This window comes from Thamnophis sirtalis, unplaced genomic scaffold, assembly GCF_051295495.1.
Source record: "Thamnophis sirtalis isolate CommonGarterSnake01/CBP01778 unplaced genomic scaffold, rThaSir2_p1.2 scaffold_1, whole genome shotgun sequence".
NCBI classification, from domain to species: domain Eukaryota; kingdom Metazoa; phylum Chordata; class Lepidosauria; order Squamata; family Natricidae; genus Thamnophis; species Thamnophis sirtalis.
In genome coordinates this window covers 49,150,376-49,176,793 of record NW_028261381.1, presented here as the reverse complement: position 1 = coordinate 49,176,793, position 26,418 = coordinate 49,150,376, and the positions used below count along the sequence as shown (strand labels likewise).

Genomic DNA, 26,418 nt, shown 5'->3' with positions numbered 1-26,418 from the left:
CTGAAATATTTTATTCATGATTAATTATTATAAATCTATAATATCTGAAAAAAATATGGTAAATGTGTTATCTAGTTAGTGGTTAAAATTTCTAGTTTAATCTTTTGTCTTTTTCCTCCTTTTTCCCTAAGACATTGGAAGGGGGCTCCTACCGAGGAAGCTTAAAGGATAGTACTGGATGTTTGAATGAGATTGTGACACCTTCAACCCCTCCTTCAAGAAACCTCGAAGAGGAACAAAAGGCCAAAGCAATGAGAGGCAGGGTGTAAGTTAATTTGTTATTGATCTGTTTTGCAACTCTATATCTGCTGCCATCTACCACTAGTAGTTTAGAAATATCTATTGGAAGAAACTACCTCTCTAGCCACAACCCATATTAATGAGAGCAACTTTATTTATTCTTAGATTTTTATCCTGCCTTTTGTTACTTTGTAAGTAAATTGAGGTGAGACAGAAAACATTCCTAATACTCCTTCCTATTGCTCTTTTCCCCTCAATCACCATGCGAGGTAGGTTGGGCTGAGAGAGACTATCCAAAAGTCATCCAGCCAGATTTCATGACTAAGGTGGCACTATAATTCATGGTCTCCTGGTTTTAAGCCAGCACCTTAACCATTATACCAAACTAGCTCTCATCATGGATTTGCTATATCCATAAGTGGAGAGGAGAGCAAATTTTATTCTGCTAGAAAAAATTATTTGTATAAAATTGAGTGGAGTCTAAAATGTATACATTTGTAACAGAGACGAGTTCCGGCTGCTGCTACTGCTGGTTCGCTCAGGGACATGCATGCGCACTACTAAAAAAATGCACATGCGCAGAAGCAAAAAACATAGGCACTAACAAGAAAACCAGTTTGGGTGCGTGGCAGGTTGAGTTACTACCCACTTGGTAGAACCGGGCAGAACCAGTAGGAACCCACCATTTGTAAGAGTGATAATATCATAATCAAGTACTGTACGACAAGAAAAGTGTAGACATCAGCCAGCATGTGCTTTCTAGCCATTGGCCTTGCCTTGGTTCTATTAAAAGCCTGCTGAAGACATAAGACATTCAAAAGCAATCACTTCTGCTGAAGACAATGGAAGCAATCTAAACCTAGTTCTTCACTAAGTCTTTATTTTTACATACTAAGAAAGATAAGTCAGTAGAAGAGAAGTATGCTTTCCTCCAGCTTCTATGACCCTGCCTTTTTTTCTTCTCAGCTCATCTTCTCAGAATGAGGATATTCAAATTTGGCACTATTCTGAATTTCTTGCTTAATGGGAATTGCATTATTGTCTAACTAGTCACACTACTTTAATTTAAATTTGGTTTTGGTTAGTGCTTGGAGTAGAGGCCTTGTAAAACCTATATACACCTCTTTTGAATTCTAGGTTTGTTCTAAATGAACTGATACAAACAGAAAAAGATTATGTCAAGGACTTAGGAACTGTGGTGGAGGTAAGTTAAAATAAATTAGTTTAGATATAAACTTTTTTTCAGTAAAAGGCTAATATTGGGAAACTTTTAAATTACAATCTGACTTTTTGTAAGCCATTCTAAATATTCTTAAAAGCCTAACTGATTTAGACTCATCTAAAGAAGTTGTCAGCAAGTCCTTAATGCTCATCTAAACTTGACACATCTCTAAAATATTAATAAAAGAACAAATAGACTCTTTATGTCTTGCATATAAAAATCTACTATTACAATGAATAGTTTATTTTGTTTGCTTGAAAAATGAGCATTATTACTGGTCATACTCCAGTCTGCCATTGCTCAATCATTCATATAGATTTTTTCCTTATCAAGGGATTTATGAAAAGAATAGAAGAAAAAGGTGTTCCTGAAGATATGAAAGGAAAAGACAAGATTGTGTTTGGAAACATTCACCAGATCTACGATTGGCACAAAGAGTAAGTCTATAAACTGCTATAAACAATGTTGAATTATACAATATTTATTTATATTTATATGCATTTGATTTGACCAGAGTCATTACTTTTCCCTTTCTTTTCTCATTTGCATACAACTCAAATATCCAGAAGTAGATTCACTCCTGGCACTATTAGCATAATTCTTTTTGCTGTTTTCTAAGTGCTTTCTGTAGACATTCTATGCATGCACATTTTCTGTGCTTCCTGTTAGAACTTGTTTTGGCATGGGACATAAATGCATCTTCCAATGGTCATTCTGCTTTTCTCTCCAAAATTCACTCTTGATGTTACTAAATTATGCTTTGTCCTACATTCAGAACATCTTTCTTACCTTTGTATCCTTCATTCATATTTATTTATTTATTTATTTATTTATTTATTTATTTATTTATTTATTTATTTATTTATTTATTTATTTATTTATTAGACTTATATACTGCTTCATAGGGCTTTCGGCCCTCTCTAAGCGGTTTACAAATTTTTTAGCAAATTGAGTCAGCAACTTGCCCCCACAGTCTGGGTCCTCATTTCACCCACCTCGAAAGGATGGAAGGCTGAGTCAACCTTGAGCCAGTGAGATTTGAACCGCTGAACTGCAGATCAGTCAGCTGAAGTGGCCTGCAGTACTGCACCCTAACCACTGCGCCACCTCGGCTCTTTTCACAGTTTTATGGTAAACAGTTAAATCAGTGGTGCTTTTGTTTTCATTCCTTTTTCCATCTGTTCATATGTATAATTAGGCTTATGCTTCAAGCATGTATTTGAAACACAGAGAGTGTTTTCTCAGCAGATGCTGACCAAAAAGTGATCACTGGCATTAATTCCTTGGTCTTATTTCATTCCCTTCCATCTGTTCTGTCACCTTATAGCCTTGGGTTGCATTCATGTATAATGTTGCACAGATACCCTCCAAATTCACCCATAGTTCTTCCAGTATCTTCATTCATCAGATAATAACATGCACTTATCACAAATCTATATACTCCTGCTTTTCACAGCAACCTAGATGATACATGTTTTTTATCATTTCATTCGTGATTATCATAAGGAAATATTCCACTTTCTTGTATGTATCCTTCAATTCAATTTCTCAAGATTAGGCTACCTGAATTCAGATCTGTTACATTCCTCCCCTTGCTGTTAATTTCACAGACAAGTGAAATACATATTTTTTCTTCCTTTCATTTGCTAATTCATGGTTTTTAGTGTGACATTACAGACAGACTAAAGTCATGGCAGTTTTCCATATGTCATGATCAAAACCAGATAAGCCCATATATACTGAAATCTACCACCCATAATGGATTTAGTTAATAAGGCTTTCACAGAACATTATTACTAGTCACATTCCAACCTACCATTGCATTGATCTTTATTCTCTCCATACGTTTTGTATATTTTAAATATTTAGATTTTTATTTTATTTTTAATGATAACTTTTGTATATTTTTGTAAGATTCATCTTTATGTATTCTGTCAATGTAGTTTTACAGTACTGTAGAATTAGTTCATCTTTCTGCAACTCTTTATCTGGTTACCGTAACTAACATACAAGGAAAACATTGTTCCAGAACTGCCCCGATTCTTCTTTAGCTGTTGGCATTAGCTGAAGAAGATTATGACATATTTTTTTAAAACAAGGGCTGCTATTGTATGGTATTTACTGTTCTTTTGTCGCTGGAATTATAATCCTGGCCCTTTCTGTTATTTAAAACTGTGTCATGTAAGGATCAATAGGATTTTGCATTTTTAAACAATATTTATTTTAAGACATTAAGGACTGCCAGTTGGAATTAATTGTTGGCATGACAACTGTCTGAAATGTGAGTAGAGTGATATTTGTAAGTAAATGCAACATTCAGATGAGGTTACAATTTATATGAGAGTACTAACAGAAAAGACAGAGAATTAAAATTGGGATTTAAGGGAGAGGAGTTTGTAAACTGCAGCGCCTTTTTCTGTTTGGCCTTTTTGCTAGAATTATATGTGGTTATCATTACCTTGAAAGAACACAGCTTTGCTATAGTTATTTTACCATATTTTTTAATAATTTAGTAAGCATAATATGTAATTAAGAAATCAAACAAAAATTAAAAAGGAATGAGCTGTGTATATTTGAAAGTGGTTGTTCTAGGAATATAAGATATTCCTAGAACATAAGGTGGTCCTTGGCTCGGGATCATAATTTCCATCATTAACGGTGTGGTTGTAAAGCATGACATCACATGACCACATTGCTATGCAACAGTAATTTTGGCAATCCCAGTAGCTGTCATGACCTCAGATCTGAGCAGGTCATTAAGCAGGAAGTGATAGGATTCCCAGACAAGGAGGGTTCTCTGACGGGTTGGGGGGGTGCCATGGGCCATGCTAGAGTATGAGTGGGCAGGTGGGGCCTCTGCGTGGTTCACAGCGGGGGCTGTGCATTGGCACTACAGAGGGGTTCCACCACAAAACCGCGTTCGACTAAAGCGCGCTCAACGAAACCGCGTACCTGATGTCATCACAGCGCGACGAAAAAAGCACGCTGTGAACGCTAAAGCTAAAATTAACCCCTAAACCTAAACCTAACCCCCCTAAAACTAAACCTAACCCTTAACCTAACCCTAAACCTAACCCTTAACCTAACCCTAACCCTAACCCTAAACCTAAACCTAAACCTAACCCTAAACCTAACCCTTACCTTAACTTGAATCGGCTTGCTTTCAAAGCGCTTTTTAAAGCGCCCTTTTTTCTCCGCGGTCGCTGTTGTCGCGCTGCTGATGACGTCAGCGACGCCGTTTAATCGGGCGCGCTTTAGTGGACCGCGGTTTTGTCGTGCCACGCTACAGAGGACTAATGGGGCCACAGGAAGGTGCTTCAGAGTATACATACCATTTGTTCAGCACTGTCATCACTTTAAGGGCTTGCTAAACAAGTACCTGTAACCTGAGGATTGCCTGTACTCAGTAATAATAATATTATTAGGAAAAGAAACAGTATCATGAAAAGTAAGAAGGAGAGAAATTCATTACTGAGATTTATTTCATAACCTAAAGTAGCTAGGACTGATTTAGGACTTCTTGAGGTAGCAAGATTAGGCGCTTTATTAGGAAGCATTGTTATCATTATTAGGAAGGTCTGATTTAATCCAAACACTTTGAGCAACAGAATATGGATAAATTTTAACAGATACATATCTGTTAATACATTATATATATATATATTCTAATCCCAGTAAGGGTAATGGCTAGCTGATGAGAGCTAAATAGCTTGAAATAGATCTATAGTAGTCTCCCTTTATTTATTTATCAGCACAAATACAACACAAATGTAACAAAGGCAACAGTAAAAATATTGGGTTTCTGTCTGGATGGTCTCTTGTGATGAGCCGATGGACAGAGAATGGAAGTAGTGAACTTCCTCCCATATTTGGGCATACCGGGGGTTGTAACTATAAATAAATAAATAAATAAATAAATAAATAAATAAATAAATAAATAAATAAATAAATAAATAAATAAATAGTGTGTGTGTGTGTGTGTTGTATTTGTGCTGATAAATAAATAATAGATCTATTTCAAGCTATTTAGCTCTCATCAGCTAGCCATACCCTTACTGGGATTTGAACCTTGTATCTAATAAATACCTTTCACCCTGGCTTTGCTGATAACGGATAAGAGCCTGTGGCCTAATGGCTAAGATGTCTGCCTAGTATGAAGACCCCTGGGTTTTTTTTTTCTAAAGGGATAGGGGTTCAAGGGTCTTGTAACTTGACAGCTTTAAGAATTGCGTGGTTCAAATGCCAGAGTTTTTGAGCCAACATTTTGGTTGCTAAGCAAGAACGTTGTTAAGTGAGTTTCACCACATTTTACAAGTTGGCCACGTCCACCCAGTCACATAACTGCCAAGCCACTCCCACTCTGTCACATGGCTGGCAAGCCACTCCCACCCGGTCACATGGCCAGCAAGCCACTCCCATAAAGCAAGCCACACCTACAGAAGAGGTTCTAAAAATTTTGAAACCCACCACTGATACACATATATACATACATACATTCATACATACTTACATACATACATACATACATACATACATACATACATACATACATACATAAATTAAATGGCCTTATACCAGTAATAAGAAATATTTTATCAAAACATTTTGCTACATTCCTTCTCTTACTTAACTGTTTTAATTTGTAAAAGAAACTTGTCTTATAAATGCTTCTTCCACACAAGAAAAATTAATATTCTACTTGTTAATAGCAAAATCATAATGAAAGTCAAGTTATAATTTCTATACATTTATTTAGATCCTCCCCATAGAATTAACTGCCCAAATTGAGTTAAAGATAAACATAGTAAGAATATTATTATTGGGAGTGATATTTGGGGTGCATCCAGATAGCCATTTATTGTACACTCACATGCATAATATTAGAAAAATTATCTGAACATTAGCAAAATAACAGACTAAGTTTTCAGAGATAACTAATGTAACATCGTTTTTTCCCAATTATAAAATTATACAATGGGTTAATGGGGCATACTAGAAAAGAGGGAAAAGAGAGATTTTGAGCATAGTTTACCTATTTTATATTGCAGCTTTTTTCTGGCTGAACTGGAAAAGTGCCTTCAGGAACATGACCGTTTAGCACAGCTCTTCATCAAACATGTGAGTTACAAGTTAGACTTTTCTTAAAAAGAAATTAAATGCCTTTCATATTTGCTCAGTTTACAGCATCATTTTTCAAAGATATCAAATAAGAATTACATATTCTAGGTCATGCCATTCGGATTTTCCATGTTAAAAAATACACGCTTTCATACATTTTTTATTTTCTAGATATAAGCATGTTTAATTTCAGTCATAATACAAAAATACTATGTTTGCTTAGCATTTTCTTACCATTTAAACAAAATGGTTAAAAATGAGTGTTGGACATTTAACTTACAATCCTCCTAGACTAAAATAATTATACATAATGTTTAGGTTTTTCTTCCTAGCTATATAGCCTTGTCATTGTGTTCGGGATACTGGTGTTTAAGGAGGAAAAAATCTAATGTAGTATAGATGCATAAAAACAGAACATATACCTTCAATTTATACATTCCAGAATCTATCCTGAAAAAGGTTATCTGAATTGATAGCAATCAGAGTTCAAACCAAGAAGAGCATGGACACATTTGGAGAAACAGAGATAATCCAATTCTCTCAGTCCTTCTTAATCTCACAGTGACTTTCAGTGCCATCAATCATGGTATTGTTCTATTCTTCCCCATGGGATTGGAATGATGGATATCATTCTATTCCCCCCCCCCCTGAGATTCAATCCAACCTCTGGGGTGGGGGGTGGGGGGAGGAATAGATTCAGATTGAAACACTTTAAAACAAGGTGGCTTTGGTTAGTGACCCCACCTGAATGCTTTCCCCAGCTTGTTATGTATATAAACTAATATTTTGTTCTTTTGTTTTCTTTAGTATTTTAAGGCTCTCCCATCATTTCTTGATTAGATTAGCAGGCAGGAAAAAATGTGCAGGTGCATGATTGCATTCATTTTTCTGCTCTGCCCAATAGCTGTGAAAGTTGTAACATCAACTAATTCTAAGAGAGCTGTTTATTTCACTTTTTATAGGAGAGGCGATTACACATGTACGTGGTATACTGTCAAAACAAGCCAAAATCAGAATATATTGTAGCTGAATGTGGTACATACTTTGAGGTATGTTTGGATGCCTATTCTGGGCTGCAGCTCGGATATGATTTCCTGATTTCTTCTTCCTTCTTCTATTTTCATGTACATATCCATGGATCTGCATCAGCAAGTTTTCCCTCCTTGGGCTGTTGGTTTTGCTCTTGTGTTGTTTTGCTTTTTCAATAAACGCTTCCTCATATTTAGCAGTGGATATTTGTAATACTTGACTTTTTAGCTGGCAAAAGTTGAGAATGAGTGAGTAAGGAATGTAGGGGAGTAATTCCTGAGTATTAACTAGTTTCTAATTTTTGATCTAATTAAAATGTTTCCTAAAACTTTAATATAGAAACTGGATTCCTGGTTTCAGTTTTACTTACAAGTTAAGGTTATTTTTCAAGTTATATCATGCTCTGAATGACAAGTAGTGCTGATGATTTGGCATTGCTTTTAGTAAAAAGCAAGGTTAAGTTTCTTACAAATACATCAAATAAGCCATTCATTTTACATCATTACATTACATTTTACATTATTTTGAAGCAGATTCATGACTGATTACATAAACGTATGTAGAAAAGGCATCCAGTATTTTCTGAATAATTGTACGCTACTTGTTAGTATAGGTAGTCCTTGACTTACGATCACAGTTGGGATGGAACCTCAGTCATTGAGTAAAGTGGTCATTAAGTGAGATCTCATGTGGCTGCTTTGCTCAACAATCACAATCTTGGCACTCCTGGTTGCAGATGTTGAGTAATCTCATGGGTCTTTAAGTAGTTGGAGCTCCAATTGATCCCTTGGCGGGGTGGGGGAAACCATGGCAAGGTTCTGCTGAGGAATTGAAAATCCACCCTGCCAAAAATCTAAGTAGACTTTTCAGCTCTGAGTGAAGAGAGACACTTGCACGTAATATTCATGAGACTTCCTAGGACTGTGATGGCGAACCTATGGCAGGCGTGCCAGAAGTGGCAGGCAGAGCCCTCTCTGGGCATGTGTGCCATCACCAGCTGCTCTTCTGGTTTCCGGAGTGCACAAGTATGCCGGCCAGCTGATCTTCATGCATGCTGGCACTCCAGAAACCCAAAGACCAGCTGGCCGGTGCAAATATGCATGTTGGCCACCTGGTCTTTGGGTTTCCTGCGCTCCCGCACACATGAAGACCAGCTGCCAGGCGCACATGCATGCGCCTGAAACTAGAATATGAGGTGGCCAGCACGCATATGTGCACAAGCCAGCTGGTCTTTAAGTTTCTGGGGCTTCAGCGTGTGTGCTCCAGTTTGGGTACTCGATGCTGAAAAGGTTTGCCATCATTGTTCTAGGATGTTCCTCAACTGCCTGAGGCACTTTTTACTGTGCTACTTCTCCATTCTCTACTTGGATTTCAGCTCCCTCTTGTGTCTGGGGGTTGGTGGCTGAAAAAGCTGCCTCCCAAAGCAGGCAACAGCAGCTAGCAGCCTTCCCTGCCAGCTTCTGCATTGAATTTCTGGGTAAGTCTGCAGAGAAGATGGTAAATAGTTATCATCTGATCATAGGGCACTTGGCAACTAGTCATGTGCAAACAGGTTGCCCAACTTCCAGGCAGTGATCGTGTGACTGTAGGAGTGGTGGTGCAACATTTAGCAAGCATCACAAGTGCCTTTACAAATCATCCATCATTACAATCATGAGTTGAAGACTATCTTTGTTTATTGTAAGATGTTCCATAACTTCAAACTAATTTTTGTAGGCCCAATTGCTGATTCTGAGAAACTGTAAGTGTGGTCAGTGCCCTGATTGGATCCTACATATGCTCCCTTCAGTTCCATGGGGGGGGAAAGCAAAGGAGAAATTATTTATTTTCTCTCGGTAGTGATTTCTCCTACTTTCATTTTATAGGAAGTGCAACAAGAAATAAACCAGCGGTTAACTCTCAGCGACTTCTTAATTAAGCCCATTCAAAGAATAACCAAGTACCAGTTGCTTCTCAAGGTAAAACACATCAAAAGATAACAAATGTGAGGTATATTTTTAAAAAAAAACCATCTGTGACTGAAATATAATTAGGAGGGTCTCTTTAAGGGAGATGGGCAGCTATGTAAATTTAATAAATAAATGAATAAGTACTATGTTTACATGTTTTAGCCAGCAGTATTACCTAGCCAGTTTGTGCAAATCAGCTTTAATTCCTTTGGTATTTGCTTGACTGCTTCCTGAGGGTATCATGGTGCTGAACCTGATTGCTATTCAGAAAGGAAATGTGTACATACATGTCAGTGGTGGGATGCAACCGGTTTAACAACCAGTTTGGTGAGAGCACACATGCAGCATTAAAAAACCACCCATTTTATGCTTAAAAACTTGCTTTCTATGTCAGCACCAGTGAGTAAAACAGCTGACACATGGCAATCCACTGTGCCGCCCGAATCAGCTGAGCTAAAAAACAGGGAAATATAGGACAGGAAAGAGCAGGGGCAGGGGGACGGAGCCAACTGCTCATCGGAACTACTAGTTCGCCCAAACCAGTCCGAACTGACTGAATCCCCCCGCCGATGCCTGTATAGATAATCTCACCATCAGCTGGTAGGCATCATGATGAATTATTGTTAGAACAAGATATCTAAGTATCTAACTCCACTGGTTTTAGCTGTGTGTTTTTTAAAAGTATACACAAACACGGATTCCTATAGAAAGTCTTTTATAATTTTGGTAAAGCTTTATGGATTTTTTTCCTCCACATGAATGGAGCTAAATGCTACAGTCTTCACCAGGAACCCTGTTCTGTGTGCCTCTCTTGCTTACAGAAAGTAAAATGTTATTTATGATCAAGCCTTTGCCATCAAGATGGTGGCATCTCTTTTATGGAACTCTTTTTTTCTCTTTCTTTCCACTTCTTATCCTGAATTTTGGAATTCTAACGGCTCCTAGAAGAATATTGACATTTTTAATATTAAAAAATGCAAATTTCTTTTTGGTTGGCATTAGTTATTTCTTATACAGAAGAAAAATTGTGACTACAGGCAGATAGTGCTATTTCTCTAGCTTTTAGTGCACATGGAGAACCATAATCTTAATTAAGTACATAACTTCAGTCATAAATTTAATTATGTATATAATCAGATGTTATGTACTATACATAAAATAGGTTTAAGTATAATTCCAGATAATTGTGCAAGAAGACAACAGTCATATTCATCTTTAAAAGTGCGTTTAAATGTTAATTAGTTTTAAAGAATGATATTCTTTCCCATAGGATTTCCTGAAATATAGTGAAAAGGCTGGATTGGACTGCTCGGAGACAGAGGTATAGTTTATCTGCTAGCTTTTATTGTATTTAGTAACTGATATACTTTTTAAAAAATATTTAGTTATAATATACCTGGATCAGAGGTCTCCAAACTTGACAACTTTAAGACTTGTAGACTTCAACTCCCAGAATTCTCCAGCCAGCTGTGAGAATTAAAGTCTACAAGTCTTAAAAGTTGCCAAGTTTGGAGACCCCTGATGTGGATATTTCTATTTGAATATTGAATTGCTTCCTTCCACACTCCCTCCCTCCCAGCAAGTAGGCAACAAAGCATGAGTTTATAGTTACCCATCAGTTTTTGAAAATGCCTCTTGAGACCCACTTGTCTTTACCTATTTTCCAAGGAAAACATTATCCAAGCTCTTTAAAGTAATGTGGATTTGGATCAGCTGGAAGCTGCATTTCTTCAGAAGTCAATTTGATGAATGGGCAACTCTTCACAATATATCCTGATTTCTGATTCTGACCTGTATTCTCTAGCAGGAAGGGTTGATCCATGTGTGGTCCTAGCCAGAGGGGTCCAAACAACTTTTTATTTGTTCCAATATTTACCACCCACCCACCCATCTCTTACAGAAAGCTGTAGAGTTGATGTGCCTTGTTCCTAAACGCTGCAATGACATGATGAATCTGGGGCGACTGCAGGGCTTTGAGGTATCCCTCTGTTTTTTTATTCAGTAATGCCAGTTGTTGTTGTTGTTGTTTTCTTGAGTAAATGATTGAGGCTTCTTGGAAATTTTAAGAATGTATAATGGCCGCTTCCCAACACTTCTAGCTATTAGCAGTGGGAATATTAGGAGCTGCTCTCTAGTCCTCTAGAACAGTGGTCTCCAACCTTGGCAACTTTAAGACCTGTAGACTTCAACTCCCAGAGTTCCTCAGCCAGCAAAGCTGGCTAAGGAACTCTGGAAGTTGAAGTCCACAAGTCTTAAAAGTTGCCAAAGTTGGAGACCACTGCTCTAGAATATATACAGTAGTATTGAAAATATATAATATATGCATTCTTTGAAAATGTTTCTGAGAACAGAGCTCATCCTCTGTTGTCCCATAGGTGCTTTTGTCAAGAGGCAACTGGACTTCCTTGTTTTTCTTTGAAGACGTTTCAATTCTCATCCAAGAAGCTTCTTCAGCTCTGACAGGATAGTGGGGAATGGAAGGATTTATATTCCTTGCAGACAGCTGGTTATTTACATCCTTTTAGAGAGTCGTTGAAGGACTTGGAGGTTTATCTGTGTCCTCAGGGTCACCCGAATTGGGCTCCTAGTTTTTCCTCTGGAAATCCCTTCCTACTCCCACACCATTCAAAGGGTGTTCATCCCAAATTGTATAGCTAAAATTCTGTAGAGATTCTCAGTCATCCAGATCATGTTTGTCCACAAAGTGCTTTTTCAGGAGGCAACTGGACTTTCTTGAAGCTTCTTGGAAGAGAAGCGAAAAGTCCAGTTGCCTCCTGAAAAAGCGCCTTTGAGACAACCATGATCTGGATGACTGAGAATCTCTACAGAAACTCATCTTCTGTTATCAAAGCAGACTATTTTTTTAGGTGTATGAATGCTGAATTCCCCAGAACAGTAGGCTGAAGATCTCTAACCTCCATGATCCCATTTTGCTTTGTCGTAGCAAGTTGTTTGTTCTTATTGCTGCGACATATTGAAGGTATCTCACTTGGTGGCCACCCCTAATCAAAAATGTGACAGAGTTGTCGCAATCTGTTTTACTAGTCTAGTAATTAAGAAATCCAAATGCAAATGCTGAAACAATTTCTATCATGCATGTATGTATGGAGATGACTAGAGTATTCCACTCCTTTCTCCCACGCCCAAAAGCATCAACCTTGCAATAGATAAGTACACCTTCCAATTTTTTTTTACATTGTTTAAATTGAATTGAACGTTAAAATTCAGCGTGGAACACAGCAGCTTTCAGATCAGTGATTTGGGGATTAGGGGAGCTTCCTTTCAACACACTGGGAAGATGCCAGGTTAGAGAGAGCTGAATTTGAGACTGAACTCTAGGGTGATGCAGACTAAGTTCTTCTCCACCTGATAATATACAAACCCAAATTTATGCTACAACTTTCATTTTTGGGGATCAGAGCAGAGATAGTATTCTATTATCTTCACTATCAGTTCGGTAGCAGGAGCTCCCGCATGCCTGGGCATACGCAGAAATTTCTTAATGACATCAGGGTGGGTGGGTGGAGCCTCGTACGCCGCCACTGCCAGTTTGCCCAAACCGGTGCGAACCGGCAGCATACCGCCTCTGGGTCAGAGTATCTGACCCAGAGGCGGTATGCTTCTTCCCCTGCGTTCATATTTGTGCTCTGAGATGGTTAGCAGAGATCCTGGTTGAAGAGTCCTTGCCTACAAAAATAGAGTGGGGTTCTCTCCCCCACATCTCCAATTAAAGGATGTCCATCTGTTACCTATACTAATGTTTTTTTAGGGTATTCATTCTAGAAGCATTTTAAATTCTTCTATACATTCTTGCTCTTTAATCTTAAATTGCTTCTATTTCTATGGAAATAGAAGTGGGTGTTGTCTGTTACATATTAGCCCCTGTCCCTACTCATTTGAAATATAAACTTCGTGTGTGTGTGTGTGTGTGTGTGTGTGTGTGTGTATGTATTCTATTGGACTTTTGTCATTTTTATTTATAGAGGTTGTCCTGAGGATAATGTACTGCATAGCAATTAGTAGCCTAAATGCATTGTTTTCCCTGCGTCCATTCAATCTATGTTTACTTCATTTTTTTCCTCCACCTGTCTTAGGGCAAGCTGGCAGCTCAAGGGAAATTGTTGCAACAGGATACATTCTATGTAACAGAGCAGGACTCTGGAGGGTTGTCTCGGCCAAAAGAACGCAGAGTTTTCCTCTTTGAGCAAATAGTCATCTTTAGTGAACTACTTAGGAAAGGCTCCTTAACACCTGGGTATCTGTTTAAGCGGAGCATAAAGGTAAGATATTGATAAGGCCACCAGGTCAATAAGAAGTTTGCTTCTTTACATCTTTTCTGGCCCTTTAGATGAAGGATAAGACAGCTATTTACTACCCCAGGGCAGGTCACCTGCCAAAGCAGACCTTGTGGGGAATCCTATCTACCAGACTGCATCTAATTACCTGCCTACCAACTGACTTCACTATTCAGAGACCTTTTTGCTTTGAAAGGCAGTTGCTGCTTCAGTCTATTTCCTTGGGTGAAAGAGAGAGCCATCCTCCAGGAAAGAATGGAAATCATCTCCATATTTGCTCCCATAGCAAAACTAAAGCAGAGTTAGCCTTCTTCCATGGGAAGAAAGGGGAGTCCTGAGCTGCCGTATCAGTAAACAAGAGCTAAAGGTGGAGGACCATGCTCTCCCTTAGTTAACAGGCTGCCTGGGGTCAGAGACACAATAGAGGCACACCAGGCAAAGTAAAATAACTGCCCTTTATCACTTCAGAAGGTCAAAAGAATGGGATCATCAGTGCCTTTCTAGTTCTGTGCTTCCAGCATACAGGTAGTCCTCAACTTACAACATTTCTTTTAATGATCATTCCAAGTTACAACAGCACTGAAAAAAGGGACTTATGACCGTTTTTCACGCTCTTGACCATTGCAGCATCCCCGTGGTCATGTGAGCAAAATGTGGATGATTGCCAATTGACACATATTTGTGACAGTTAAGAGTGTCCTAAGGTCATGTGATCACCTTTTGCGACCTCTTGACAAGCAAAGCCAATGGGGACGCCAGATTCTCTTAACAGCCATGTTACTAGTTTAACAACTACAGTGATTCACTTAACAACCGTGGCAAAAAAAAGTCATAAAACAGGGCAAAATTCAACAACTGACATTTTGGGCTCAATTGTGATTGTGAGTTGAGGACTTACTTGTACTGATAACTTCTCTGAAGAGCTTCAACCAAACTAGCTAGCTAAGTAAACTATAAGAACTTGTTTTAGTAACTGTTTTGTCTTTGTGCCACATCTTGTACATTTGCATAGGAAAACCAAAATGGAAATTACTAGTAGATGCAAAAGCAACAGAAGGGTGAACTCTTTGGTATATGTGTAACATGAGCTTTACATCCCTTTGTACAAGAAAAGTCATTTGAGGGGAGGTGTTCTGTATAGTTTTTCCCTAGTGTTTTACTATCTGGATGACTTAAGCAGTGTATGACTCCCTCCCAGTGCAACTGCTTAATACTATTACTTCTCTGTACTCTCTTTGACTGCTTTTATAAACCTAAATGATTGAAGTTTCTTCTGTTACAAGGGTTGTTTTTTTTTGCTGGCTCCAAAACTGAAAATCAGTTTTGACATATATTGTGTACCTTTACTACTGTTCTGGCAAGTTTATGCAAGCGTTATGTCACATCAGCTATAAATCTGTTCTTACAGAAACTCAAACCCAAATCTCTTAATAGATTCTTGGCCATTTTTACCCCAGCTTTGAGACGGGGGTGTATCTGCCCCTTATTTAAGCAGTTATTCTGTCTAGGTCCAAGCAACACAACTTAATTTTAAATTTTCCATCTTGACTAACTGACATTAGACGATGACATTCACTAATGCAAATATTGGAAATTTGACATCCAGTAATCAGTGGTAGAACATATATATATATGTATATATATATACATGTATGTATGTGTGTGTATATATATATATATATATATATATATATATATATATATATATATATATGTATGTATGTATGTATGTATGTATGTATGTATGTATGTATGTATGTATATGTATATGTATATGTATATGTATATGTATATGTATGTATATGTATACATATATATACATATATATATATAGAAAGTCACAACCCCTGGTATGCCCAAATATGGGAGGAAGGTCACACTTCCATTCTCTGTCATTAGGCTCGTCACAAGAGACCATCCAGACAGAAACCCAATATTTTTTTTTACTGTTGCCTTTTTGTTACATTTGTTATGTTTATGCTGATAAATAAGGATTCCCAGCAAGGGTATGGCTAGCTGATGAGAGCTAAATAGCTTGAAATAGATCTATACTAGTCTCCCTTTATATATTTATCAGCATAAACACAATATATATATATATATATATATATATATATATATATATATGTATGTATGTATGTAGGTAGGTAGGTAGGTAGGTAGGTAGGTAGGTAGGTAGGTAGGTAGGTAGGTAGGTAGGTAGGTAGGTAGGTAGGTAGGTAGGTAGGTAGGGGGAGAGAGAGAGAGAGAGAGAGAGAGAGAGAGAGAGAGGGGAGAGAGAGAGAGAGAGAGAGAGAGAGAGGGGGAGAGAGATAATTAAATAATTAGATAATTAGATAATTAGATTTTACAACCCCCGGTATGCCCAAATATGGGAGGAAGATCACTACTTCCATTCTCTGTCCTTCGGCTCATCACAAGAGACCATCTAGGCAGAAACCCAATATTTGTACTGTTGCCTTTTTTTTGTTACATTTATTGTATTTGTGCTGATAAATAAATAAAGGGAAACTAGTATAGATCTAGTTCAAGCTATTTAGCTCTCATCAGCTAGCCATACCCTTACTGGGATTTGAGCCCAGGTTCAAATCCCAGTAAGGGTATGGCTAGCTGATGAGAGCTAAATAGCTTGAAATAGATCTATACTAGTCTCCCTTTATTTATTCATCAGCACAAATACAACAAATATATATATATATGAAAAAATCTAATATATATATATGTGTGTATGTGTGTGTGTGTGTGATTTTGATCCCTCACGGTTAAATTATGCAGATTATAAACGTGGTGAATATGATGAGCCTTACCATTTGAATTTGAAAATAATGATTCTGTAAGGGGAAAAGGGGCTTCAGAATAGATTTACTATCATTTTTCATTATCACACTGTTGTCTTAGGTGATTTTTCGATCCAGACAGCAAGATATAAGAAATTGACTTTATTCCTGTGTACAGCTAGAAAAATTAAACAACTTATGTATAAATATATATAAAATCCTATCTGAAAGTCTTCAACATGGACTAAAAACTAAAAGTTCTCAAAATCACATGAGTGAGCAAATGGCATAGTACTGTTGATGCTCACATGTATTGGCAAGATGCCTGAAAAGCCATTTCAGGAGATATTTGTGTGAACAATTTGTTCTGTGGAAAGAACTACAGTGATTACATGTAATCACCTTGTCTTTTAAAAAAAGGAAGCTCACAAAGATAATTCAAAAGTTGAATATACCTGGCCGAGCACTTGAAGAACAAAACCAAATTGCATCTATAATGCAGCTCCCAGAGAAGAAAGTATCTGATGAAGTAAAACCTGCTGCTCCTTTTATAATGCTGCAGTTGAAGGGCTACCTTTGAGTCCACTACTGCAGGGCTCTCAAACTCGCAGGGCCATATGCATCACATGCTGGCTACACCCAGTTTAGTGAAGGGGGGAAAAGTCCAGATACGTCATGGGGTGCTGCCATGACAACACGAGTTTGACACTCCTGCACTAGCATGATCCTTTCCATGTCCCCCTTTGCAGTTACTTTTATTTTTTTCTCTGGCTACTTGCAGATGACATATCTAATACTTGAGGACAATGTGGACAACGATCCTTGCAAATTTGCTCTCATGAATCGGGAAACATCAGAACGGTTCATATTGCAGTCTGCCAATCCTGAAATCCAGCAAGCTTGGGTACTGGATATCAGTCAAGTACTTGACACACAGAGGGACTTCTTAAATGGTAGGTACTTTGCTGCTCTGTTGAAATAAAGCCCAAGTACTTTGCAGTTGGCTGTAAAATGTTAGTTGAATCAACGTCAACGTGATATCAATTATAGAGCCCTCTTCATTATCTCTGTCATTCATACTGAGCTATTGCAGTCTTCACCTTTATATGGAACATGGCTAGAAAAAGGCTAAATGCATACTATCCATTTTACATATTAAAAACTGTATTGAAGTCTAGCAGATTGTCGACTCTATTGATATCTTAGTACTAGAGGTGTATATTTTATCTTAAATCTTTATGTTATCACTACTGTCTCTAATAGATTAGTTGCATTCACATATAGGAATATACTTCCAGTGCAGGTTAGTCTCTAAACAGTTGTTGGATTTATAACTTCTTGGTAACTGCCACCCAGTAAAACATTTTTTAACTCTTCACTGGGCATCAGGTGGGGAGGGAACCAAACAATCACACATGTGTGACAAATCATCATGGAAATCCTGTCATCATGTATTTGCATTCCAATATCTGCCACTGGTACATAAGTTGTGTCATTTGCATGATTATTTCAATACATATGTCTGGTCATTATGGCTTCCTGTGGATGTCACTGAACAATTCAGAAAAGTCAATGGAGAAAGTGGTTGACCCCTTATTTCAATATTGTTGTTGTTAGTTGCGAAGTCATGTCTGATCCATCGCGACCCCATGGACAACGTTCCTCCAGGCCTTTCTGTCCTCTACCATCCTCTGGAGTCCATTTAAACTCACACCTACTGCTTCAGTGACTCCATCCAGCCACCTCATTCTCTGTCATCCCTTTCTTCTTTTGCCCTCAATCTTTCCCAACATTAGGCTCTTCTACAGTGAGTCTGAAATGAATATTTCAATATTACAGGTGACCATCTCTTGATTATGTGTATAGAGTTGAAACAGCTACAAAGTTGTAGAGCAATAGTTCATTCATTCATTTTAATTTCAACCAGGAGTATGTAGGGAAAATGACAGAACTTTTTCATTTCTCATGGTAGAAGTCTTCACCCTTATTTCTGGCACATTCAGTAATAGCATGTCAATATTATTTATTCCTCATTTGGAAGAGACCCTCCTAAGTTCTATAGCATATTAGCATAATATAGTGTAAGATGCTTTTCTTTAATAAGTTTCATGTAGGATTCCAAGCTTCACATTTTATGCAATGATACAATGGAACAGACCTATACAACAAATTTAAAGCATGTCACTATCATGTAAAACAAATGTCTATATATGTTTGTAGTTAGAGGATGCATAATTGTCTCTGCTCCTTTGTCCTTTAGGCTGTAAAGCTAGAATATTGAAGAAGCCTATGGTAACTCTTCATGAGACCTGAAATATCCAAATCTGTGGCACTGTTTTCTTTGCTCATAGAGTTTTTAAACTTGCTCCTTCCTCTCACTAATGAAAAGGCTTCAGTTTTCCAACTGCTTTTAAATGAACAACTGATTAGTTTTCAGTTGTATTTGTGGAACTATTTTAAAAATATTTTAGGGAAATTGTATGCAGTAGACCTAGCCTGGAAACTAGGAATATAAATTTTGTTTTGTTTTCTTTTGAGGAAAAATGGAAAATTATGCCATTTTCAATGATTTACAAAGGTCATTTGTGACCCATTCTTGCTTCGTTATATGATAGATGGGGAGATCTGCTGTAACACATCATATTCTGTTGTAGCATTACAATCTCCAATAGAATATCAGCGGAAAGAAAGCAGCAGCTCAGCTGTAATGAGACCCCAGACCAGCCGGGCACCTCAGCCCATCACCAGACCCTATTCCTCAGGACCTGTAGGATCTGATAAAACTTCAAAGGCTACAATGCGCAACCCATCTCTTCCACCTCTGAAGATATCTACCTCCAATGGTAACACAGGGCATGAACAGCACCAGCCTGAGGACAGATATGAACAGAACAAGGTAATGGAACCATGTCCATTCTAAATTTGGCCAGCTGTTGATCTGGTTGGTGGAGGAAGAAGTAGTGGAGACACAATAAACTATTGTTTTTTGAAGAATCCATATTTGCTTGTATAATGCACCAATCTGTATGGCATGGTTTACAAATCAGAATAGTTGACTCAGAGGTGGTTGCTCCCGGTTCAGCCAAGATTGGACGAACTGGTAGTAGCAGTGGTGGGAGGCAAGCACGTGCATGAGCACAAGGGAACCAATAATTAAAAAATTGGAAACCCACCACTGAGTTGACTTTACATAGTAGAGTATTCCAAACCAAACTTAACAAAATGTGTTACCTGAATCAGGCTGTACAGTAAATATATAATACATGATCTGTGTAGTCATTAAACGAAGAAATATGTATCATATTTTTCAGAGTATAAGGTGCACCGGAGTATAAGACGCACCAAGGTTTTGAAGAGGCAAATTAAAAAAAAAGTTTTTGCACTGCAAACCTCCCCAAAACAGCCTGTTTTTCGCAAAAATGGGCCCCCTTTTTTTTTTCAAACAAAGAGCATGAATAGCCCTTAGGAGGCTTGTAAAGTACTCCTGGGGGGTGGGAGAGCCAAAAATGAGCAAAAAATGGCCCGTTTTTTTTGTCAAAAGGAAGGGCGTGGATAGCCTTTAAGAGGCTTATAGAGTGCTCCTAGGGGCTGGGGGGCAAAATTGAGCAAAAAATGGCTCATTTTTTGGTCCTTTCTGCCCTCCCCAGCCCCCAGGAGCTCTCTGAAAGCCGCCTAAAATCTATGCACGGCCATTTTGGTGAAGAGGCCGGGGTTTCCAGAGGCAAAAAATGCTGTATTCAGTGTATAAGACGCACCCAGATTTTCAGCCTTTTTTGAGGGAAAAAGGTGTGTCTTTCTTATACTCCAAAAAATACGATAAGTTTATTTTATCATAGTGAAAACACAGTGGGATGCTAAGGAAAAACTTAACAGCCTACTGTATGAAGAATGAAGGAAAACCGCTAAAAAGCAAGCAGTCTACCTGCTGACAAACATTAGGCATTAATCATTAAACAAATGTTGATTGATGCCTTTACACTTTTTGGCTGCCTCTTTTGAAGAAGTGATATAAGGAAAGGTTGCTTAACTATTTGACCAACCATCAATTTTCCCTTCAAAATTATTGTTCTCTTCTGTGAGTCTCTAGATGTGGATTTAAGCAACAGGCTGTTTGAAATTTATGCACTTTGCTTCCCAAATGAGAATTTCAGCTTTGATCAACTGGAAAGATTAATAAATAAGGGACATAAACATAATAGCATGCTCAAGCCAACATTGTATTGTAATTTGCTTTAGATTTTGCCTCATCTGATTTGCTTGAATTGCAAGGATAAAAATGTAGCCTTAGTTCTACTCAATATTGGCACTCGGTAATCTTTCCTTTGTGTTGTAGATAATGCTAGTACTTGAACGGTTTCCAGGCAATTAAAAAACAAACAAGCTTTGGACATCTTTTTAATAGCAACATATGCTCAGATTCAAATTTGAGATTTGAGAATACAATATTGCTTTCATACTGGGCCTTTTATTCTAAAATTGCTACTATACAGTTCAATGTCAATGGTCCAAGCAAAATGGTATTAATTTCAGTGGGTTTTGTATTCCCCTTTTGTTTGTTTTTTCAGTCTGATTTGTAGTGCTCTTAAGGTCCTAAAAGAATTAATGCCTCCATACCTCATCTTGTATCAGTGGATATAATACTGCTTCAGTTTTTAAGGGGTGATTTGTCTACCCTATTAATTATCTTGTTGCTGGACTTCCCAGAATGGTGATGAAAAGTTAACATTATGCCACAGTTATCTTGTTGCTATTCTCTATGTTTCCTCTTCAGAATGACTTGAGTGGGTGCAATGGAACCTCTTCTATGGTGGTCATCAAAGATTACTATGCATTAAAGGAGAATGAAATCTGTGTCAACCAGGGTGAAGTGGTCCAAGTACTTGCCATTAACCAGCAGAACATGTTCCTTGTATACCAGCCTGCCAATGACCACTCACCAGCAGCAGAAGGATGGATCCCAGGGAATATCTTGGCTCCCCTCACTAAATCAACTACAGATAGTAGCGACGGAAGCATAAAGTAAGTGCTGTGTTGGATTCCCCGGGAGCAGTATGTGGATTTTTGAGGAAAAATTAAACACAAATGGTAGGATTTTCCTACTGTTTCCTTAGATCTTCAGTGCCATTGGAACAAACTATGCTTGATAACACAGCATGGGGTATTCATAGTTGGGTTTTTTTGTTGGTTTTTTTGTGTGTTTTTCCACTTATAATTTATAAAATATTAAAATCCATAGACAATTTAAAAAGCATGGTTTATGTTCTCCATCTTTTCCTAATCATGGACCTAGTTGACTGGATTTCTATTTATCTTGTGTTTAAATAACATGTGTGCGTATGTGTGTAGACCCATACACACATATGTGAATGTGAAAGGGTGTGTGTGTATATATGTGTGAGAGAGAAACAAACAAAACAAACATTGCTCTCCTCTACTGGCTTGAGTCCTGCTTCTAAAGGAAGAGATTTTATGTTGTCTATGGCAATTTCTTGTACAGTTTGTAACATTTTCCTTTTGTTTTGTTTTTTCTGTTCGCATATTTTGTATAAAAAAAAATTTGTTTGATAAATCCCTTTTGCAGTACATTCCTGTAAAAAGTATTTTGCACTATTTAAAAGAAATCCCATATTTGAAGTCAGATTGTGCAATATTATGGATAGTCGCAATGTTCATCATTGTACCTGTAATGTAACTAATAATTTTAAATGTACTATTTTAAATATGTAAAATAAATTTTCACTATGAGCATGTTTTGAGAAGATTATAAAAGGACCAATTTCTGACCCTCTTTAGTTCTTTTTTTCTTTCTATGTTTTGTTCCTAATTTAATGAAATGTGAAATACTCTCCAATTTTTTTGTCATTTTGTTAATTTGAAATGACTAAATGCAAGAAAATGTTTTTTGATATTAAATACAAAAGGTACAATCCTTTTCCATAAAAAACTGTTGTTGTTTTTTTACACCTGCAATTGTCAAACCAGTATCAGTTTTCTCACACCAAGTCACCAAAGCTTGATTTTGCCAGTGGTAAATATTAAATATTGTGGTTTAAATGTTGAAATACAATACCATGTTCCTTTCAACCAATCACTAAGCCTGGTTCTGATGCTATCATCCCAAGAGCTTATATATTATTAATTATAATAGGGATAAACCCATACCAGTTGCAGATATGCCCTTAGCCATTGCTTACTCTTGCTTTTTCATAGATACTAACCAAGTTCAACTCCAAACAGGATTTCTCTTTCCACCAAGATGAAATTTGGTGATATCCATGATTATAAAAAAGAAGAAAAAAGAGAATGGGCCTTTGAAGCAAAACCTAATCATTTCTGTGTTAATAATTAATAATGTGTTAATGAGAGTGGTCTGACAGTGGCAGAATTATATGGTCTAATCAGTCTGCACATCCCATGAGCATAGCTAGAAATTGGCGGTGTGTGAAATACTTGGCCTTCCGTTCATAGGATAATACTGAGGAATCACCGAAGTGATCACTGGGGAAACTCTGAGGCTGAGTCTTGCCAATTGTGTGTAATTAGACTGAATTGACAGCTGCTTAAATCTCAGTAACAGCCCAATAAATAGTTCCTGAGAATGATAAGATGTGCTGCTAATTGTTCCCTTAAGTTAGTCTGTTTAGGACCGCTTCATACATGATAGCAATTGACTTAAAAATGCTACTCCTGCACAGCGGTGGCTTCGTCTAAGCCCCTTAATGTCTTGCTACAGAGAAAATGGTGTCATTTACATCAGCAACTTTTCAGGAATAAAGCTGCTCTACTCTAATGTCCTTGATGAGACAAACGCTGAAGCTATGAAAATAAAGCATGACATACCAGGCACACAAAATGAATACCAAAGATGGTGAAATAAGAGATTGGGTGTGAAATGCAATGAGGGAACAAATACACAGAGAAGGCACACACACACCAATACACGAGAAGTGAAACAAAAATAAATGACGTAAGGAAATTTGTCAGTGTAAAAATTAAGGGTATTGATATAGGCTTTGGTATAAGGCTATACCAAAGCTAAATTCACACATTGCTCAAATGTCTTGAATTATGTAAAATTTTTCAGTTATCTTTTTTAGAAGCCCATGAAATTACTTGCAGATTTGCACCTGTCATTTATAGCTATTTGGTGAAGATTTCATGTTATTGTAGAATGGTGAAGGGGCAAGGGAATTGTGTAATGTTTTCTGCATCCTGTTTCAGAGATGGGCCTTATCTGAAAGTAAACTAGAAATTGAGAATCCTTGCCGCCTCATTACTATTACAAATTTAAATAGAAAGAGAGTCCCTTAAGCAAGGGTTCTAGACCCATCTAATTTCACCTGTTTTACTTTCTTTAATAATGTTTTCATTCTTCTTGCTGGACTTTTGTACTTAGATGGACTCAGCTGTAATCTTGAAATATTTTAATGAGATCTATTATCAAAAGTCCTCCTCAAATACTTTTAATACACGCATTCATTGCATAATTCATTGCATTATAAGAACAGGACCATAGCCCTAGTTTTATATATATTGCACTTACAGACCTGCTGCTGGAAAAGCAAAAGAAGAAAGAGATTACACAACTCCATTCATTCATTGAATGTACCTATTGAAAATGGGGGGGGGGGGAGTCTAAACTTCTTTAGAGTAAATACCACAAGATATAAACTCACATATATATGGGTTTATATATCTTGTTCAGTAAGAATCTGAAAAGCTACTTAAGAGACATTTCTTGAAGTACCAACACAAGCTAATAATATTCATTCACAGGAACTAAAGGAGGTTGCAGGAGAAAAGCCGAGCCAGACTTGCAAGATTCTGTTGTTATAGGCAATATTAATAAAAGGAGCATTGGCCTTCGTGTGGAGTTGATTTGTGATTGGTTTGGTCCACATTGTGGAGCTGACAGTGGAGTACTATCATTAATTATATAATTGATTTAAGATTAGATTTCATTCCTGCCATGACTCCGTCTGCTTTTAGAAACTCAGCACATCGTTCAAAAGCTTAGTGCAGCCTTTGACACTGTTAAACACTGTTTAAACACTGTTGTTGCTGTGTTGCAAAATGGGAACAAATTGTAAGAAACCTTCATCTGGTCATCCATTTTCACTAGAGGCATTATTAAATAGCTTTAAAAGATTTTTTTAAAAAAATTCATGTACATCTGTATACTGTTCTAATCATAGATCCCAGGTGCATATGCATAAGCATTTACTGCCTCCTATTTAGCATGCTTGCTGCTATAGTATTACCCTGTTGCTCTTGCGACAATTGTGATATGCTTTGTAGAATCACCTATTTGTATAGTATGTCACTTTGGTTCTGCATGAAAAAGGCACAATAGCAAGCTACTTACCTTTTGTTTTAAGTATTTCTTTTCATTTCAGTGCACTTCCCAAACCTACAAATATATTTGGAATTTGAAGAATATAACTTCTGCTAAAAACCTAAAACCCTACTTATAAATTCTATATTTTTCCACTTTTCCTTTCATGCTGTTTTCTCTCTCCTACTTCTCCATCCCAAAGAAAAGCTGCTTACTGATGTCAAACCACTTTATTGATACCATAGCACAATATGAATACAGTCAATTTAATTCTCTCTTACTTAGAAGGCGTTTTTTTGTTTGGCAAAACATTATTGACGTTGGACTGATCAAATGCAGGCGGACTAAAACATCAGGAAATTTAATTATAATGAAACTTGCTCCAGGGAATAGCCAATTCTGTTACTTTAATAAAATTGCAGTTGAACTTTTAATGTTTTGGAATATGGCACTGAATTCTGGAATATGGAACTATTTGTCCATATTGGGGGCACACAGACTTCTCTTTCTATTCTAATACTTCTTGCTGCTTTAGTGTCTAGTACTAAATCTTTGCATGTTACCAATCTTACATAATACAGCTTGCTTTTCCTCTGTATTTGAAAGATAACATTTGGGTTCCAACAGGAATAACTGTATTAGAATAGTTTGAATTTAAGGTTTGAATATGTATATATCCAAGTAGAGATATTGCAGGTGGCTTCCAACTCCTTTGGAGGAGCTGCAGAGATTTAGAACATGTATGCTCCTTGCCTTTCCACCTCCCTTCCTCTTCCTACTAAGACCTGCTATTTGATTAGTGCATTTTTTGGTATAACAGGAAGTCATGTTCATGGCATACCCTGCGCATGAGAAAGCGGGCGGAAAAGGAAAGCAGTGGCAAAACGGAAGCCAATGGCCTACGTATACCCAAGGATATTCTGGGCAACAAAGTCTCTGTTAAAGTGAGTAAGGCCATCTGAAGCTGTTCGCTGCCTACTGCTTCTCATCCTCACTCCCCCTGCAACATCCTCTCTGTGGACAGGGGGTGACATTTTTGTTTTTTTTGGTTTTTTTGTTTGTTTTTTGTTTCCCTTGTTTTGCTTTTATTTTAAATTTCTTTTACTTTTTGGTAGTAGTAGCCATTCTGGCCGGCGTTTGCATGCAGGATTACAGCACAGCTTTTTTCTCCTCACCACTGGCATCCAAAACTGTAAGTAGAGTGTATGTGTGTGCTCGTATGCGTGCGTGCATGCATGTATATGTGCCCGGAGGGCGAGTAGTACTTTAATTTCAGTAGTTTTTTTTTACAGTATCCCAAATATATGTGTGGTAAAAGCTCACAAGAGTTGAATGGAACCAAAGCATGCAGCCTAATTAGGAACTATTGTAAATATGTTCTCATCATTTTTTAATAAGAGATAAGAAAACTTGAGGAATGGTAAGCCATGACAATGTAGTACAGAAAAATGAT

The 26,418-nt window shown here is 37.4% G+C and overlaps 1 protein-coding gene across 3 annotated transcripts in view; it reads left to right on the top strand.

Annotated features, from left to right (window-relative positions):
• Positions 1–26,418, top strand: part of LOC106546928 (kalirin) — a 95,861-nt gene that overhangs the window by 32,521 nt on the left and 36,922 nt on the right. For 2 of the 3 annotated variants that reach the window (XM_087711757.1, XM_087711765.1), the window contains 12 exons: positions 132–265; positions 1,378–1,444; positions 1,796–1,899; positions 6,511–6,580; positions 7,543–7,629; positions 9,475–9,567; positions 10,829–10,879; positions 11,459–11,536; positions 13,653–13,838; positions 17,412–17,583; positions 19,285–19,526; positions 21,402–22,413. In XM_087711757.1, the coding sequence (XP_087567883.1) occupies positions 132–265; positions 1,378–1,444; positions 1,796–1,899; positions 6,511–6,580; positions 7,543–7,629; positions 9,475–9,567; positions 10,829–10,879; positions 11,459–11,536; positions 13,653–13,838; positions 17,412–17,583; positions 19,285–19,526; positions 21,402–21,653 (1,536 nt within the window). In that variant the 3' untranslated portion in view covers positions 21,654–22,413. Of the gene's footprint in view, positions 1–131; positions 266–1,377; positions 1,445–1,795; positions 1,900–6,510; positions 6,581–7,542; positions 7,630–9,474; positions 9,568–10,828; positions 10,880–11,458; positions 11,537–13,652; positions 13,839–17,411; positions 17,584–19,284; positions 19,527–21,401; positions 22,414–25,785; positions 25,910–26,418 lie in introns of those variants that run through there. The other variant, XM_087711751.1, reaches the window with a different exon arrangement.